Source organism: Rhinoderma darwinii, chromosome 7, assembly GCF_050947455.1.
Source record: "Rhinoderma darwinii isolate aRhiDar2 chromosome 7, aRhiDar2.hap1, whole genome shotgun sequence".
In the NCBI taxonomy this organism is placed as follows: Eukaryota; Metazoa; Chordata; class Amphibia; order Anura; family Rhinodermatidae; genus Rhinoderma; species Rhinoderma darwinii.
In genome coordinates this window covers 145202593-145217544 of record NC_134693.1, presented here as the reverse complement: position 1 = coordinate 145217544, position 14952 = coordinate 145202593, and the positions used below count along the sequence as shown (strand labels likewise).

The window sequence follows — 14952 nt, the reverse complement described above, 5'->3', positions numbered from 1 at the left end:
TAGAAAGAAGAGGAGGGGGCTGACCGCTCTAAATGGGGGAGGGATCTGATGAGGGGCCGTGATAATGTACTGGAGCCCCACAGAGAGCGCGGACCCACGTGAAGAAACGCCTAACCGCGAGTCCATGAGCCCGAGACAAACACTTCAGTATGTGAGGTGCGGGGGGATTGTTGGCCCGTGATGAGGGTGCGGGGGGATTGTTGGCCCGTGATGAGGGTGCTGGGGGATCGGCGGCCTGTGATATGTGGAGTAGTCTTCCCGTGGTGGGGGGGGTTATCGGCCCGTGGGGGGGGGGGGGGGGGGGTCATCGGCCCGTGATGAGGGTGCGGGGGCTCGTCGGCCTGTGATGTGGAAGAGTCTTTCCGTGATGGGGGGGTCGTCGGCCCGCGATGAGGGTGCAGGGGGTCGTCGGCCCGTGATGAGGGTGCGGGGGCTCGTCGGCCTGTGATATATGGAGTAGTCTTCCCGTGATGAGAGTGCGGGGGGTCGTCGGCCCGTGATGAGGGTGCAGGGGGTCGTCGGCCCGTGATGAGGGTGCGGGGCTCGTCGGCCTGTGATATATGGAGTAGTCTTCCCGTGATGAGGGTGCGGGGGGTCGTTGGCCCGTAATGAGGGTGCGGGGGGGTTGTCGGCCCGTGATGAGGGTGCGGGGGCTCGTCGGCCTGTGATATATGAAGTAGTCTTCCCGTGATGAGGGTGCGGGGGGTCGTCGGCCCGTGATGAGGGTGCGGGGGGTCGTCGGCCCGTGATGAGGGTGCGGGGGGGTCGTCGGCCCGGGATGAGGGTGCGAGGGGGTCGTCGGCCCGGGATGAGGGTGCGGGGGGGTCGTCGGCCCGGGATGAGGGTGCGGGGGGGTCGTCGGTGCGGGGGGAGGTCGTCGGCCCGTGATGAGGGTGCGGGGGCTCGTCGGCCCGTGATGAGGGTGCGGGGGGGGTCGTCGGACCGTGATGAGGGTGCGGGGGGGTCGTCGGCCCGTGATGAGGTTGCGGGGGCTCGTCGGCCTGTGATATATGGAGTAGTCTTCCCATGATGAGAGTGCGGGGGGTCGTCGGCCCATGATGAGGGTGCGGGGGGGGTCGTCGGCCCGTGATGAGGTTGCGGGGGCTCGTCGGCCTGTGATATATGGAGTAGTCTTCCCGTGATGAGTGTTGGGGGGACGATCAGATATCCGGCCAGTTTAATCCATAAATATAACCATCCCGTCTTCCGGAAAAGTCCCATTGATGCCATTACGGGTGACGGACGCGGCGGTCTTCTGAGCGCTTCACCCCCTTGGTTTCAGTGATCAGTGAGGGTCTCAGCACTCGGACCCCCCACTAATAAACACCTCGGGCACGTGAAAAGTTTTCTGAGACGGCCGCCTCCACATGAAGGGTTGGTGATCTTTACTGATGAGGTGTTACGTGGCGGCGAGGAATGTGGCGTAACGAGGTCGTCTCCCGGCTCGTCGCCTCCGGTTTCTTCCTTATTTGTCTGAGTCACAAGTGTCGCAATTCAGGAAGTGACCGTGAGCGCTGAGACTACAACTCCCAGCATTGTCCTGGGGGGGGGGGCTGTGCTGCCCATAACAACCAATCACGAGTGCCCCCATAGCCGGTGCACACGGTGTGATCAACAGAAACGAGAATCATTCGTCGGCTGATCGGATCTTTTATGCGGCCAGAAAAAACAGTCGTCAGAACGTCTCCCGGTGTAAACCACGCGCTGCCGGCGCCACGTAAATACGCGAACGAACGCTGGTATTAACCCCTCCCCGTCCTCCCGATCATTCCGCTCATATCCTGAGAACGAGCGCTCGTGTGACCTCATGGAAGTGTCTGATCAGCAGCGATGATGACGGCTGCCGCTGCTCCGCAGCCAGCGGGGGAGGGGGCCGTGAAATGAGGGAATGGTATATGGGTGAGGGGGTCCGGGGGGCTTCAGGTCATGAGCGCAGGCCTCTGTTTACTGAGATCAGAGGTGACTGGATGATAGGGGTGCCGATTCCCATGTGATGATGTGGGGGTCTCGAGCACATGACGCGGGGGGTGGGGATTATTTTAGGGCCGATCCTCTGTAAATTAACAGTTCTACTGCCTCATCATTGTCAAGATCTCTGCTTGCTGTCAAAGACTTGTCCTGACCTCTCACAGCTGAGACATTTACAGTTGTATCCAGTCTGCCCCATGTGACCTGCGCTGATACACTGTAACAAACCCACAAGAGAGACGTGGGGGAGGGGTGCTGGCTTCTTTGCGGACGGGACGTCTCCTGTCCCTTGATGGCGGTCGGCAGGTGTTGGCGCAGTAACTGTGGCGATGTCCGTCCTGCTGTGGGCTCCTGGCGCCGCTCCCCATTGGCTGCGCTGCTTTGTTAACCCTTTGATTCGCTGGCCCTCGGGAAGCCTTGTATTGGTGACCCGTGAATCAGGAGCCGCCATTGTCACCCATCCGCGGCCGCTTATAACGCAGCCGTCGTCCGTAGCAACCAGTCCAATTCTTACTGAGAGGGGGGGGGGTTGAAGAATGAAAGCTCACATCTGATTGGTTGTCATATCCTTATAAATGGCCCCCGTGTTCTGGCAGGAGGACGTCCTCGGCGCAGTCTACAACATGGCTGCCGGCACGGGACGAGCGCCCTCTTATAGCTATACACCCCCGGCTACACGCTGATGGCCTCGCATCCTGCGCTGTGATTGGCTGTCACTGTTGCCGTGGATACAGGGTCCTCAGTTGAGTCCTGTCCCCGTGTCATGGTCGTCCGATGCAGATAACGTAAGATCCTGATCTACGGGCGACGCGTCCGCCGGCTCTTACGTAATACGATGCGTCCGTTATAATCTATCGCGAGGGCACGACCCAAACGTCCCTCACCAGACCCCAGAGAGCGTCACCCGGGCGACACCACACATCCCCTGCTTCCATGGTAACAACCTCTGGGAGCTGTGATGGCGGCCATATTGGTTGTCACCCAGCTTTCCCAGAAACAGATGCAACAAGCGGCTGAATAGGACAAGTCGGACATTTCCCGCTCTCGTCTGCAGTTTCGGCTTTCTATTGTAGGCGCGATGTCGGAGAAACTGGAGCGGTGCCGGAGTGATCTGTCCGCTGCGATCCGGAGGGCTCTGGAGGGTCCCCCGGCGATCACACACTCCGCCCTCATCCAGCGCACGGATACGATACGGGGCCGCCACGGCACGTCACCTGATGCCAGCGTCTGGCTGACTCCGCAATACGTCAGCGCCCAACAGATCGACATCCGAAAACCTTCCAATCACAGAACTAGCCCGCACCTCCCCCGCGCCAACTCGTCTCCAAAAAAGAACTTACTAAGGTACAAGGCAGCGGACGGTGGTCATGTGATCACCGCGACGTCAACGATGTCATGAGGGACAAAAACACCACTGCTATATCGTGTGCAATACTCCAGTCACAGCCAGAGCTGCACTCACTATTCACCTATTACATCATGTCTTATACTCCAGTCACATCCAGAGCTGCAATCACTTCACCTATTACATCATGTCTTATACTCCAGTCACATCCAGAGCTGCAATCACTTCACCTATTACATCATGTCTTATACTCCAGTCACATCCAGAGCTGCAATCACTATTCACCTATTACATCATGTCTTATACTCCAGTCACAGCCAGAGCTGCACTCACTATTCACCTATTACATCATGTCTTATACTCCAGTCACATCCAGAGCTGCACTCACTAATTATTACATCATGTCTTAGACTCCAGTCACATCCAGAGCTGCACTCACTAATTATTACATCATGTCTTATACTCCAGTCACATCCAGAGCTGCAATCACTATTCACCTAATACATCATCTCTTATCCTCCAGTCACATCCAGAGCTGCACTCACTATTCACCTATTACATCATGTCTTATACTCCAGTCTCATCCAGAGCTGCAATCACTATTCACCTATTACATCATGTCTTATACTCCAGTCACATCCAGAGCTGCAATCACTTCACCTATTACATCATGTCTTATACTCCAGTCACATCCAGAGCTGCAATCACTATTCACCTATTACATCATGTCTTATACTCCAGTCACAGCCAGAGCTGCACTCACTATTCACCTATTACATCATGTCTTATACTCCAGTCACATCCAGAGCTGCAATCACTATTCACCTAATACATCATGTCTTATCCTCCAGTCACATCCAGAGCTGCACTCACTATTCACCTATTACATCATGTCTTATACTCCAGTCACATCCAGAGCTGCAATCACTATTCACCTATTACATCATGTCTTATACTCCAGTCACATCCAGAGCTGCACTCACTATTCATCTATTACATCATCTTATACTCCAATCACAACCAGAGCTGCACTCACTATTCACCTATTACATCATGTCTTATTCTCCAGTCACATCCAGAGCTGCACTCACTATTCATCATGTCTTATACTCCAGTCACACCTCATACTTCTCCCTTCCATACAGTAAGGAATGTCACCAATCACTACAGGGCGGTGAGAATCTTCCCCGAGATCTGAGCCCGGACATCACTCAGGACCTGCTGGAGATTATCGGTGAGCAACACAAAGTAACGAGTCTACTGCTCAGAAACATCAGACTGGGGAGTACTACAGATTTCACTGTTGAGGCTCCCAAACCCTCCCCACCCCCACTGCTAATAACAATCGAGGGAATAGGACGGGTGAATACAATCTATTGTTCTCTGTTATCAGACATATCAGGCTGGGGATAGGATGACTGTAGGACAGGTGAATACAATCTATTGTTCCCTGTTATCAGACATGTCAGGCTGGGGGGAGGATGACTGTAGGACAGGTGATTACAATCTATTGTTCTCTGTTATCAGACATGTCAGGCTGGGGGAGGATGACTGTAGGACAGGTGAATACAATCTATTGTTCTCTGTTATCAGACATGTCAGGCTGGGGGGAGGATGACTGTAGGACAGGTGATTACAATCTATTGTTCTCTGTTATCAGACATGTCAGGCTGGGGGAGGATGACTGTAGGACAGGTGAATACAATCTATTGTTCTCTGTTATCAGACATGTCAGGCTGGGGGGAGGATGACTGTAGGACAGGTGATTACAATCTATTGTTCTCTGTTATCAGACATGTCAGGCTGGGGGAGGATGACTGTAGGACAGGTGAATACAATCTATTGTTCTCTGTTATCAGACATGTCAGGCTGGGGGGAGGATGACTGTAGGACAGGTGATTACAATCTATTGTTCTCTGTTATCAGACATGTCAGGCTGGGGGAGGATGACTGTAGGACAGGTGAATACAATCTATTGTTCTCTGTTATCAGACATGTCAGGCTGGGGGGGGGGGAGGATGACTGTAGGACAGAATACAATCTATTGTTCTCTGTTATCAGACATGTCAGGCTGGGGGGAGGATGACTGTAGGACAGGTGATTACAATCTATTGTTCTCTGTTATCAGACATGTCAGGCTGGGGGAGGATGACTGTAGGACAGGTGAATACAATCTATTGTTCTCTGTTATCAGACATGTCAGGCTGGGGGGGAGGATGACTGTAGGACAGGTGATTACAATCTATTGTTCTCTGTTATCAGACATGTCAGGCTGGGGGGGAGGATGACTGTAGGACAGGTGAATACAATATATTGTTCTCTGTTATCAGACATCTCAGGCTGGGGGAGGATGACTGTAGGACAGGTGAATACAATCTATTGTTCTCTGTTATCAGACATGTCAGGCTGGGGGAGGATGACTGTAGGACAGGTGAATACAATCTATTGTTCTCTGTTATCAGACATGTCAGGCTGGAGGAGGATGACTGTAGGACAGGTGAATACAATCTATTGTTCTCTGTTATCAGACATGTCAGGCTGGGGGGAGGATGACTGTAGGACAGGTGAATATAATCTATTGTTCTCTGTTATCAGACATGTCAGGCTGGGGGGAGGATGACTGTAGGACAGGTGAATACAATCTATTGTTCTCTGTTATCAGACATGTCAGGCTGGGGGGAGGATGACTGTAGGACAGGTGAATATAATCTATTGTTCTCAGTTATCAGACATGTCAGGCTGGGGGGAGGATGACTGTAGGACAGGTGAATACAATCTATTGTTCTCTGTTATCAAACAAGTCAGGCTGGGGGAAGACTGTAGGACAGGTGAATACAATCTATTGTTCTCTGGTATCAGACATGTCAGGCTGGGGGAGGATGACTGTAGGACAGGTGAATACAATCTATTGTTCTCTGGTATCAGACATGTCAGGCTGGGGGAGAGGATGACTGTAGGACAGGTGAATACAATCTATTGTTCCCTATTATCAGACATGTCAGGCTGGGAGAGGATGACTGTGGGACAGGTGAATACAATCTATTGTTCTCTGTTATCAGACATGTCAGGCTGGGGGGAGGATGACTGTAGGACAGGTGAATACAATCTATTGTTCTCTGTTATCAGACATGTCAGGCTGGGGGGAGGATGACTGTAGGACAGGTGAATACAATCTATTGTTCTCTGTTATCAGACATGTCAGGCTGGGGGAGGATGACTGTAGGACAGGTGAATACAATCTATTGTTCTCTGTTATCAGACATGTCAGGCTGGGGGGAGGATGACTGTAGGACAGGTGAATATAATCTATTGTTCTCAGTTATCAGACATGTCAGGCTGGGGGGAGGATGACTGTAGGACAGGTGAATACAATCTATTGTTCCCTGTTATCAGACATGTCAGGCTGGGGGGAGGATGACTGTAGGACAGGTGAATACAATCTATTGTTCTCTGTTATCAAACATGTCAGGCTGGGGGGAAGACTGTAGGACAGGTGAATACAATCTATTGTTCTCTGGTATCAGACATGTCAGGCTGGGGGAGGATGACTGTAGGACAGGTGAATACAATCTATTGTTCTCTGGTATCAGACATGTCAGGCTGGGGGAGAGGATGACTGTAGGACAGGTGAATACAATCTATTGTTCCCTATTATCAGACATGTCAGGCTGGGAGAGGATGACTGTGGGACAGGTGAATACAATCTATTGTTCTCTGTTATCAGACATGTCAGGCTGGGGGGGATGACTGTAGGACAGGAGAATACAATCTATTGTTCTCTGTTATCAGACATGGCAGGCTGGGGAGGATGACTGTAGGACAGAATACAATCTATTGTTCTCTGTTATCAGACATGTCAGGCTGGGGGGAGGATGACTGTAGGACAGGTGATTACAATCTATTGTTCTCTGTTATCAGACATGTCAGGCTGGGGGAGGATGACTGTAGGACAGGTGAATACAATCTATTGTTCTCTGTTATCAGACATGTCAGGCTGGGGGGGAGGATGACTGTAGGACAGGTGATTACAATCTATTGTTCTCTGTTATCAGACATGTCAGGCTGGGGGGGGAGGATGACTGTAGGACAGGTGAATACAATATATTGTTCTCTGTTATCAGACATGTCAGGCTGGGGGAGGATGACTGTAGGACAGGTGAATACAATCTATTGTTCTCTGTTATCAGACATGTCAGGCTGGGGGGAGGATGACTGTAGGACAGGTGATTACAATCTATTGTTCTCTGTTATCAGACATGTCAGGCTGGGGGAGGATGACTGTAGGACAGGTGAATACAATCTATTGTTCTCTGTTATCAGACATGTCAGGCTGGAGGAGGATGACTGTAGGACAGGTGAATACAATCTATTGTTCTCTGTTATCAGACATGTCAGGCTGGGGGGAGGATGACTGTAGGACAGGTGAATACAATCTATTGTTCTCTGTTATCAGACATGTCAGGCTGGGGGAGGATGACTGTAGGACAGGTGAATACAATCTATTGTTCTCTGTTATCAGACATGTCAGGCTGGGGGGAGGATGACTGTAGGACAGGTGAATACAATCTATTGTTCTCTGTTATCAGACATGTCAGGCTGGAGGAGGATGACTGTAGGACAGGTGAATACAATCTATTGTTCTCTGTTATCAGACATGTCAGGCTGGGGGGAGGATGACTGTAGGACAGGTGATTACAATCTATTGTTCTCTGTTATCAGACATGTCAGGCTGGGGGAGGATGACTGTAGGACAGGTGAATACAATCTATTGTTCTCTGTTATCAGACATGTCAGGCTGGGGGGAGGATGACTGTAGGACAGGTGAATATAATCTATTGTTCTCTGTTATCAGACATGTCAGGCTGGGGGGAGGATGACTGTAGGACAGGTGAATACAATCTATTGTTCTCTGTTATCAGACATGTCAGGCTGGGGGGAGGATGACTGTAGGACAGGTGAATATAATCTATTGTTCTCAGTTATCAGACATGTCAGGCTGGGGGGAAGACTGTAGGACAGGTGAATACAATCTATTGTTCTCTGGTATCAGACATGTCAGGCTGGGGGAGGATGACTGTAGACAGGTGAATACAATCTATTGTTCTCTGGTATCAGACATGTCAGGCTGGGGGAGGATGACTGTAGGACAGGTGATTACAATCTATTGTTCTCTGTTATCAGGACATGTCAGGCTGGGGGGAAGACTGTAGGACAGGTGAATACAATCTATTGTTCTCTGGTATCAGACATGTCAGGCTGGGGGAGGATGACTGTAGGACAGGTGAATACAATCTATTGTTCTCTGTTATCAGACATGTCAGGCTGGGGGGAGAATGACTGTAGGACAGGTGAATACAATCTATTGTTCTCTGTTATCAAACATGTCAGGCTGGGGGGAGGATGACTGTAGGACAGGTGAATACAATCTATTGTTCTCTGTTATCAGACATGTCAGACTGGGGGAGGATGACTGTAGGACAGGTGAATACAATCTATTGTTCTCTGGTATCAGACATGTCAGGCTGGGGGAGGATGACTGTAGGACAGGTGAATACAATCTATTGTTCTCTATTATCAGACATGTCAGGCTGGGGGGAGGATGACTGTGGGACAGGTGAATACAATCTATTGTTCTCTGTTATCAGACATGTCAGGCTGGGGGGGATGACTGTAGGACAGGAGAATACAATCTATTGTTCTCTGTTATCAGACATGGCAGGCTGGGGGAGGATGACTGTAGGACAGAATACAATCTATTGTTCTCTGTTATCAGACATGTCAGGCTGGGAGAGGATGACTGTGGGACAGGTGAATACAATCTATTGTTCTCTGTTATCAGACATGTCAGGCTGGGGGGGATGACTGTAGGACAGGTGAATACAATCTATTGTTCTCTGTTATCAGACATGGCAGGCTGGGGGAGGATGACTGTAGGACAGAATACAATCTATTGTTCTCTGTTATCAGACATGTCAGGCTGGGGGGAGGATGACTGTAGGACAGGTGATTACAATCTATTGTTCTCTGTTATCAGACATGTCAGGCTGGGGGAGGATGACTGTAGGACAGGTGAATACAATCTATTGTTCTCTGTTATCAGACATGTCAGGCTGGGGGGGAGGATGACTGTAGGACAGGTGATTACAATCTATTGTTCTCTGTTATCAGACATGTCAGGCTGGGGGGGGAGGATGACTGTAGGACAGGTGAATACAATATATTGTTCTCTGTTATCAGACATCTCAGGCTGGGGGAGGATGACTGTAGGACAGGTGAATACAATCTATTGTTCTCTGTTATCAGACATGTCAGGCTGGGGGAGGATGACTGTAGGACAGGTGAATACAATCTATTGTTCTCTGTTATCAGACATGTCAGGCTGGGGGGGAGGATGACTGTAGGACAGGTGATTACAATCTATTGTTCTCTGTTATCAGACATGTCAGGCTGGGGGGAGGATGACTGTAGGACAGGTGAATACAATCTATTGTTCTCTGTTATCAGACATGTCAGGCTGGGGGGAGGATGACTGTAGGACAGGTGAATATAATCTATTGTTCTCAGTTATCAGACATGTCAGGCTGGGGGGAAGACTGTAGGACAGGTGAATACAATCTATTGTTCTCTGGTATCAGACATGTCAGGCTGGGGGAGGATGACTGTAGGACAGGTGAATACAATCTATTGTTCTCTGGTATCAGACATGTCAGGCTGGGGGAGGATGACTGTAGGACAGGTGAATACAATCTATTGTTCTCTGTTATCAGACATGTCAGGCTGGGGGGGAGGATGACTGTAGGACAGGTGATTACAATCTATTGTTCTCTGTTATCAGACATGTCAGGCTGGGGGAGGATGACTGTAGGACAGGTGAATACAATCTATTGTTCTCTGTTATCAGACATGTCAGGCTGGAGGAGGATGACTGTAGGACAGGTGAATACAATCTATTGTTCTCTGTTATCAGACATGTCAGGCTGGGGGGAGGATGACTGTAGGACAGGTGAATATAATCTATTGTTCTCTGTTATCAGACATGTCAGGCTGGGGGGAGGATGACTGTAGGACAGGTGAATACAATCTATTGTTCTCTGTTATCAGACATGTCAGGCTGGGGGGAGGATGACTGTAGGACAGGTGAATATAATCTATTGTTCTCAGTTATCAGACATGTCAGGCTGGGGGAAGACTGTAGGACAGGTGAATACAATCTATTGTTCTCTGGTATCAGACATGTCAGGCTGGGGGAGGATGACTGTAGGACAGGTGAATACAATCTATTGTTCTCTGGTATCAGACATGTCAGGCTGGGGGAGGATGACTGTAGGACAGGTGATTACAATCTATTGTTCTCTGTTATCAGACATGTCAGGCTGGGGGGAAGACTGTAGGACAGGTGAATACAATCTATTGTTCTCTGGTATCAGACATGTCAGGCTGGGGGAGGATGACTGTAGGACAGGTGAATACAATCTATTGTTCTCTGTTATCAGACATGTCAGGCTGGGGGGAGGATGACTGTAGGACAGGTGAATACAATCTATTGTTCTCTGTTATCAAACATGTCAGGCTGGGGGGAGGATGACTGTAGGACAAGTGAATACAATCTATTGTTCTCTGTTATCAGACATGTCAGACTGGGGGAGGATGACTGTAGGACAGGTGAATACAATCTATTGTTCTCTGGTATCAGACATGTCAGGCTGGGGGAGGATGACTGTAGGACAGGTGAATACAATCTATTGTTCTCTGGTATCAGACATGTCAGGCTGGGGGAGGATGACTGTAGGACAGGTGATTACAATCTATTGTTCTCTGTTATCAGACATGTCAGGCTGGGAGAGGATAACTGTAGGACAGGTGAATATAATCTATTGTTCTCTGTTATCAGACATGTCAGGCTGGGAGAGGATGACTGTAGGACAGGTGAATACAATCTATTGTTCTCTGTTATCAGACATGTCAGGCTGGGGGAGGATGACTGTAGGACAGGTGAATACAATCTATTGTTCTCTGGTATCAGACATGTCAGGCTGGGGGAGGATGACTGTAGGACAGGTGAATACAATCTATTGTTCTCTGTTATCAGACATGTCAGGCTGGGGGAGGATGACTATAGGACAGGTGAATACAATCTATTGTTCTCTGTTATCAGACATGTCAGGCTGGGGAGAGGATGACTGTAGGACAGGTGAATACAATCTATTGTTCTCTGTTATCAGACATGTCAGGCTGGGGGAGGATGACTGTAGGACAGGTGAATATCACATGACTGGTAACAGCCACGCCACTATAAATTAGGCCAGAATCATTGCTCCGGAGATCCAGGACTACTGCCATTGGGTAGAATATGTGGAGGATGAGGCTTGTCATTATTATCCCCACATGACCAAGTCCTGACTCCTTCTAAGCGTCTCACTGCCGTATTTAAGTCGTTCTTCTCCAGTCATTAGTGTGAGACCTTCAGGTGGTGCCCGGGTGGTCAGATCCACTATTCCTGGCCGATAATCTGGGACAGGAAGGATGACTGCGGTTTATGGGGAACGAGCCATTGTTATACGATCCCTGATTCCTAGGGGGCAGGACTATCACCAGTCGTGCGGCTGTGGACGTGGCGTTTCTATGTTTAACTTGCTTGTATTTTTTTTTTTTCATTTCGTGCGACATTTAGAGAGAACCAGCTCCCCGGTAATGGCGGAGATTGCACGCAACTTGGATTGGAGCATTGATATCAGCGAGGCCTCTATATTTGTTCTGGGTGTCCTGAACCTGACACCAGATGATACAACACCGCCAGCAGAGGGCATCACTGAGCCAGCACCCGGTGACATCACTGAGCCAGCACCAGGTGACATCACTGAGCCAGCACCAGGTGACATCACTGAGCCAGCACCCGGTGACATCACTGAGCCAGCACCCGGTGACATCACTGAGCCAGCACCCGGTGACATCACTGACAGAGCACCCGGTGACATCACTGACAGAGCACCCGGTGACATCACTGACAGAGCACCCGGTGACATCACTGACAGAGCACCCGGTGACATCACTGAGCCAGCACCAGGTGACATCACTGAACCAGCACCCGGTGACATCACTGACAGAGCACCCGGTGACATCACTGACAGAGCACCCGGTGACATCACTGACCGAGCACCAGGTGACATCACTGAGCCAGCACCAGGTGACATCACTGAGCCAGCACCAGGTGACATCACTGAGCCAGCACCAGGTGACATCACTGAGCCAGCACCTGGTGACATCACTGAGCGAGCACCTGGTGACATCACTGAGCCAGCACCTGGTGACATCACTGAGCGAGCACCAGGTGACATCACTGAGCCAGCACCAGGTGACATCACTGAGCCAGCACCAGGTGACATCACTGAGCCAGCACAAGGTGACATCACTGAGCCAGCACAAGGTGACATCACTGAGCCAGCACAAGGTGACATCACTGAGCCAGCACAAGGTGACATCACTGAGCCAGCACCTGGTGATGATTGGATGATTGAATTAGTCCTAGATCTGGAGGATGATTATTTTCTGCGGAGTGGACTGGGAGCAGATTACAACCTGTAATGTACATATTTTCATGCCACGTCCTTCGAGTTACTTCACGTTTTTGTTTTGTTTTAGTTAAATGTTTTCTACCTCCTCAAAGTAAAGTCTTATGTTATAGCCCTTGTGTTCCTTTTCCTAGGGGGCGGGGTTATAGTAATTTTCCTTGGGGGCGGGGTTATAGCCCTCCATCCATTTTATAGGCATTTCTCTAAGGTTGAACGTTGGGTCCGGCCTTCAGTGTAAGCGAAGGGGTGGTGATAGCAGATACTGTGCATTGTGATGAAGCCTGGCTGACTCTGTGACTAAATAATAGCTCCGTGGCTGCTATAAATGGTGGCAGGAAGTTCCTGAATGTGACTCCAAGGAGAAATTTGTCAGCAGCTGCTTGTTCTTACTTATTGACGACCCCGAGACAGAATTGTGTTCAGCGCAGTCTCTTCTCCCTCCTTCTAACAGCTCTTACTCAGTATATTAGTGAGCAGGGGGCGACACTGAGCACGGGAGGGGGACACTCGGATGATTATCATTTAGTAACCACCGATTTACCGGTACATCATCAGGTCTAAGAACCAGCAGCAGGTGGAGTCTCCGAGACATTCGTCCCCGTCCCTCATAGGCTGCAGCACAATGTCAGTCAGCTGCTTGTAAGGCCAGCAGGATATAGTGTTGTATTATAAAGGCCTGGGCTGGGGGGGGATATAATATTACCTCTATATAAAGCATTAGTGACTCCTCATCTACAATATACAGGTCAGTTCTGGGCTCCAGTTCATAGAAAGGAGGAAAAATACAAAGAAGAGAAACTAATAAGAGACGCAGAGAATCTCAGAGAAGAGGAAAGAAGAAAAGAAAGAAACCGATTTATCCCTGAGAAGAGACGACTGAGGGGGGACATGAGGACCCTATATAAATATACAAGGGACCCCATACTGGAAATATAGTGATAACCGGCTCCATGTAAAACCCCCTCAAAAGACAAGGGGGCGCTCCCTCCGTCATGAGAAAAAAAAAAGCTTCAATCTCCCGAGGTGACAAAACTTCTTTACTGTAAGAGCGGTGAACCTGTGGCATAGCCGACTTCAGGCGCTGGTTCTTTCCGGTAAGAGCGGTGAATCTGTGGCATGGCTTAATAATGATCCAGTCTACTCGTCACTTGGGACCACGAGGGAAATTCTCCTTTCTGGGGGGCCTGGTTGGTGGACTATGAAGGATCTGACAATGTTCTCCTCCCATCCCCCGGTTGAACATTTGGCTTTTTTCCTCTGTGCTGTGGATCGTGAGACCAGAAAGACACGATGGAGGAGAAATCAGTGACTCACAAGAAGCTGCGGCGCCGGCAGCGACAGGGGAATTCCAGCCGCTACAACCGAAGCAATAAGGAAGCGACGAGCGGCTCCACCCGGAGTGCACACTTAACCTCTTCATCCCCGGCCTGATCCTCATCACAGACTCTGCAGCACCCGTCAGGGCAGGCGGTCACCTCGAGGGGTCATCTGCCCAGCGAGGGTAAGAAACGTGAAGGACATGGGGGAAACCAAGCGGATAGAGCACCCCGATACATACACACCCCGCCACACAGCACCCCGATACACACATACAGCACCCGATACATACACACCCCGATATATATACTAGCCACAACCACACACAGACCCCGCCCCAGAATCAGCCTCTGGTATTTGAGTCTTGTGACCGGGTGCTGGAGACATTGTTTTTGGGTTAGTGATAGGAAAACTACAAAGGGTTAAATAAAGCTGGCAACCCATAATGTACAGCACTCCTAGTTATAAACACCACATCTCCTACAATGCAGCGCAGCAGAGAATACGCAGAGGACACAGAACCAGCAAAGCTCCCTGAGAAGTAGTGGAAAACTAGCAAAACTGACTGCAGCTCTGGAGGTAACTGGAGAATAAAGTCTCAGCAGGCTGCAGTGCGGGGAGGGCAGAACCCGGGGTACAGCAATGATGGGGTCACCCCCCTGTCAGGCAGAACCCGGGGTAGAGATTATGGTGTCACCCCCCTGATGTCAGGCAGAACCCGGGGTACAGCGATGATGGGGTCACCCCCTAATG

At 50.0% G+C, this 14952-nt stretch overlaps 1 protein-coding gene across 2 annotated transcripts; it reads left to right on the top strand.

Moving 5' to 3' along the window:
* Positions 1–2590: 2590 nt before the first annotated feature.
* On the top strand, positions 2591–12976 carry LOC142656962 (uncharacterized). Of its 2 annotated transcripts, XM_075832008.1 has the most exons (4): positions 2591–2904; positions 3042–3312; positions 4459–4547; positions 11985–12976. In XM_075832008.1, exons 2-4 carry the CDS (start codon positions 3047–3049, stop codon positions 12893–12895), a joined length of 1266 nt encoding a protein of 421 aa, XP_075688123.1. In that variant the 5' UTR covers positions 2591–2904; positions 3042–3046; the 3' UTR covers positions 12896–12976. The 2 variants fall into 2 exon arrangements, with proteins under 2 accessions (XP_075688123.1, XP_075688122.1); XM_075832007.1 differs by having other exon boundaries at positions 2591–3312.
* The last annotated feature ends 1976 nt before the right edge of the window (positions 12977–14952 follow it).

Excerpts from the sequence above, each read along its gene's own strand:
- LOC142656962 (XM_075832008.1), top strand. The coding sequence starts at position 3,047 with ATGTCGGAGAAACTGGAGCGGTGCCGGAGTGATCTGTCCGCTGCGATC. Across the intron at positions 3,313-4,458 it reads CCAAAAAAGAACTTACTAAG|TAAGGAATGTCACCAATCAC; the intron begins GTACAAGGCAGC and ends CCTTCCATACAG. Across the intron at positions 4,548-11,984 it reads GGACCTGCTGGAGATTATCG|AGAGAACCAGCTCCCCGGTA; the intron begins GTGAGCAACACA and ends TGCGACATTTAG.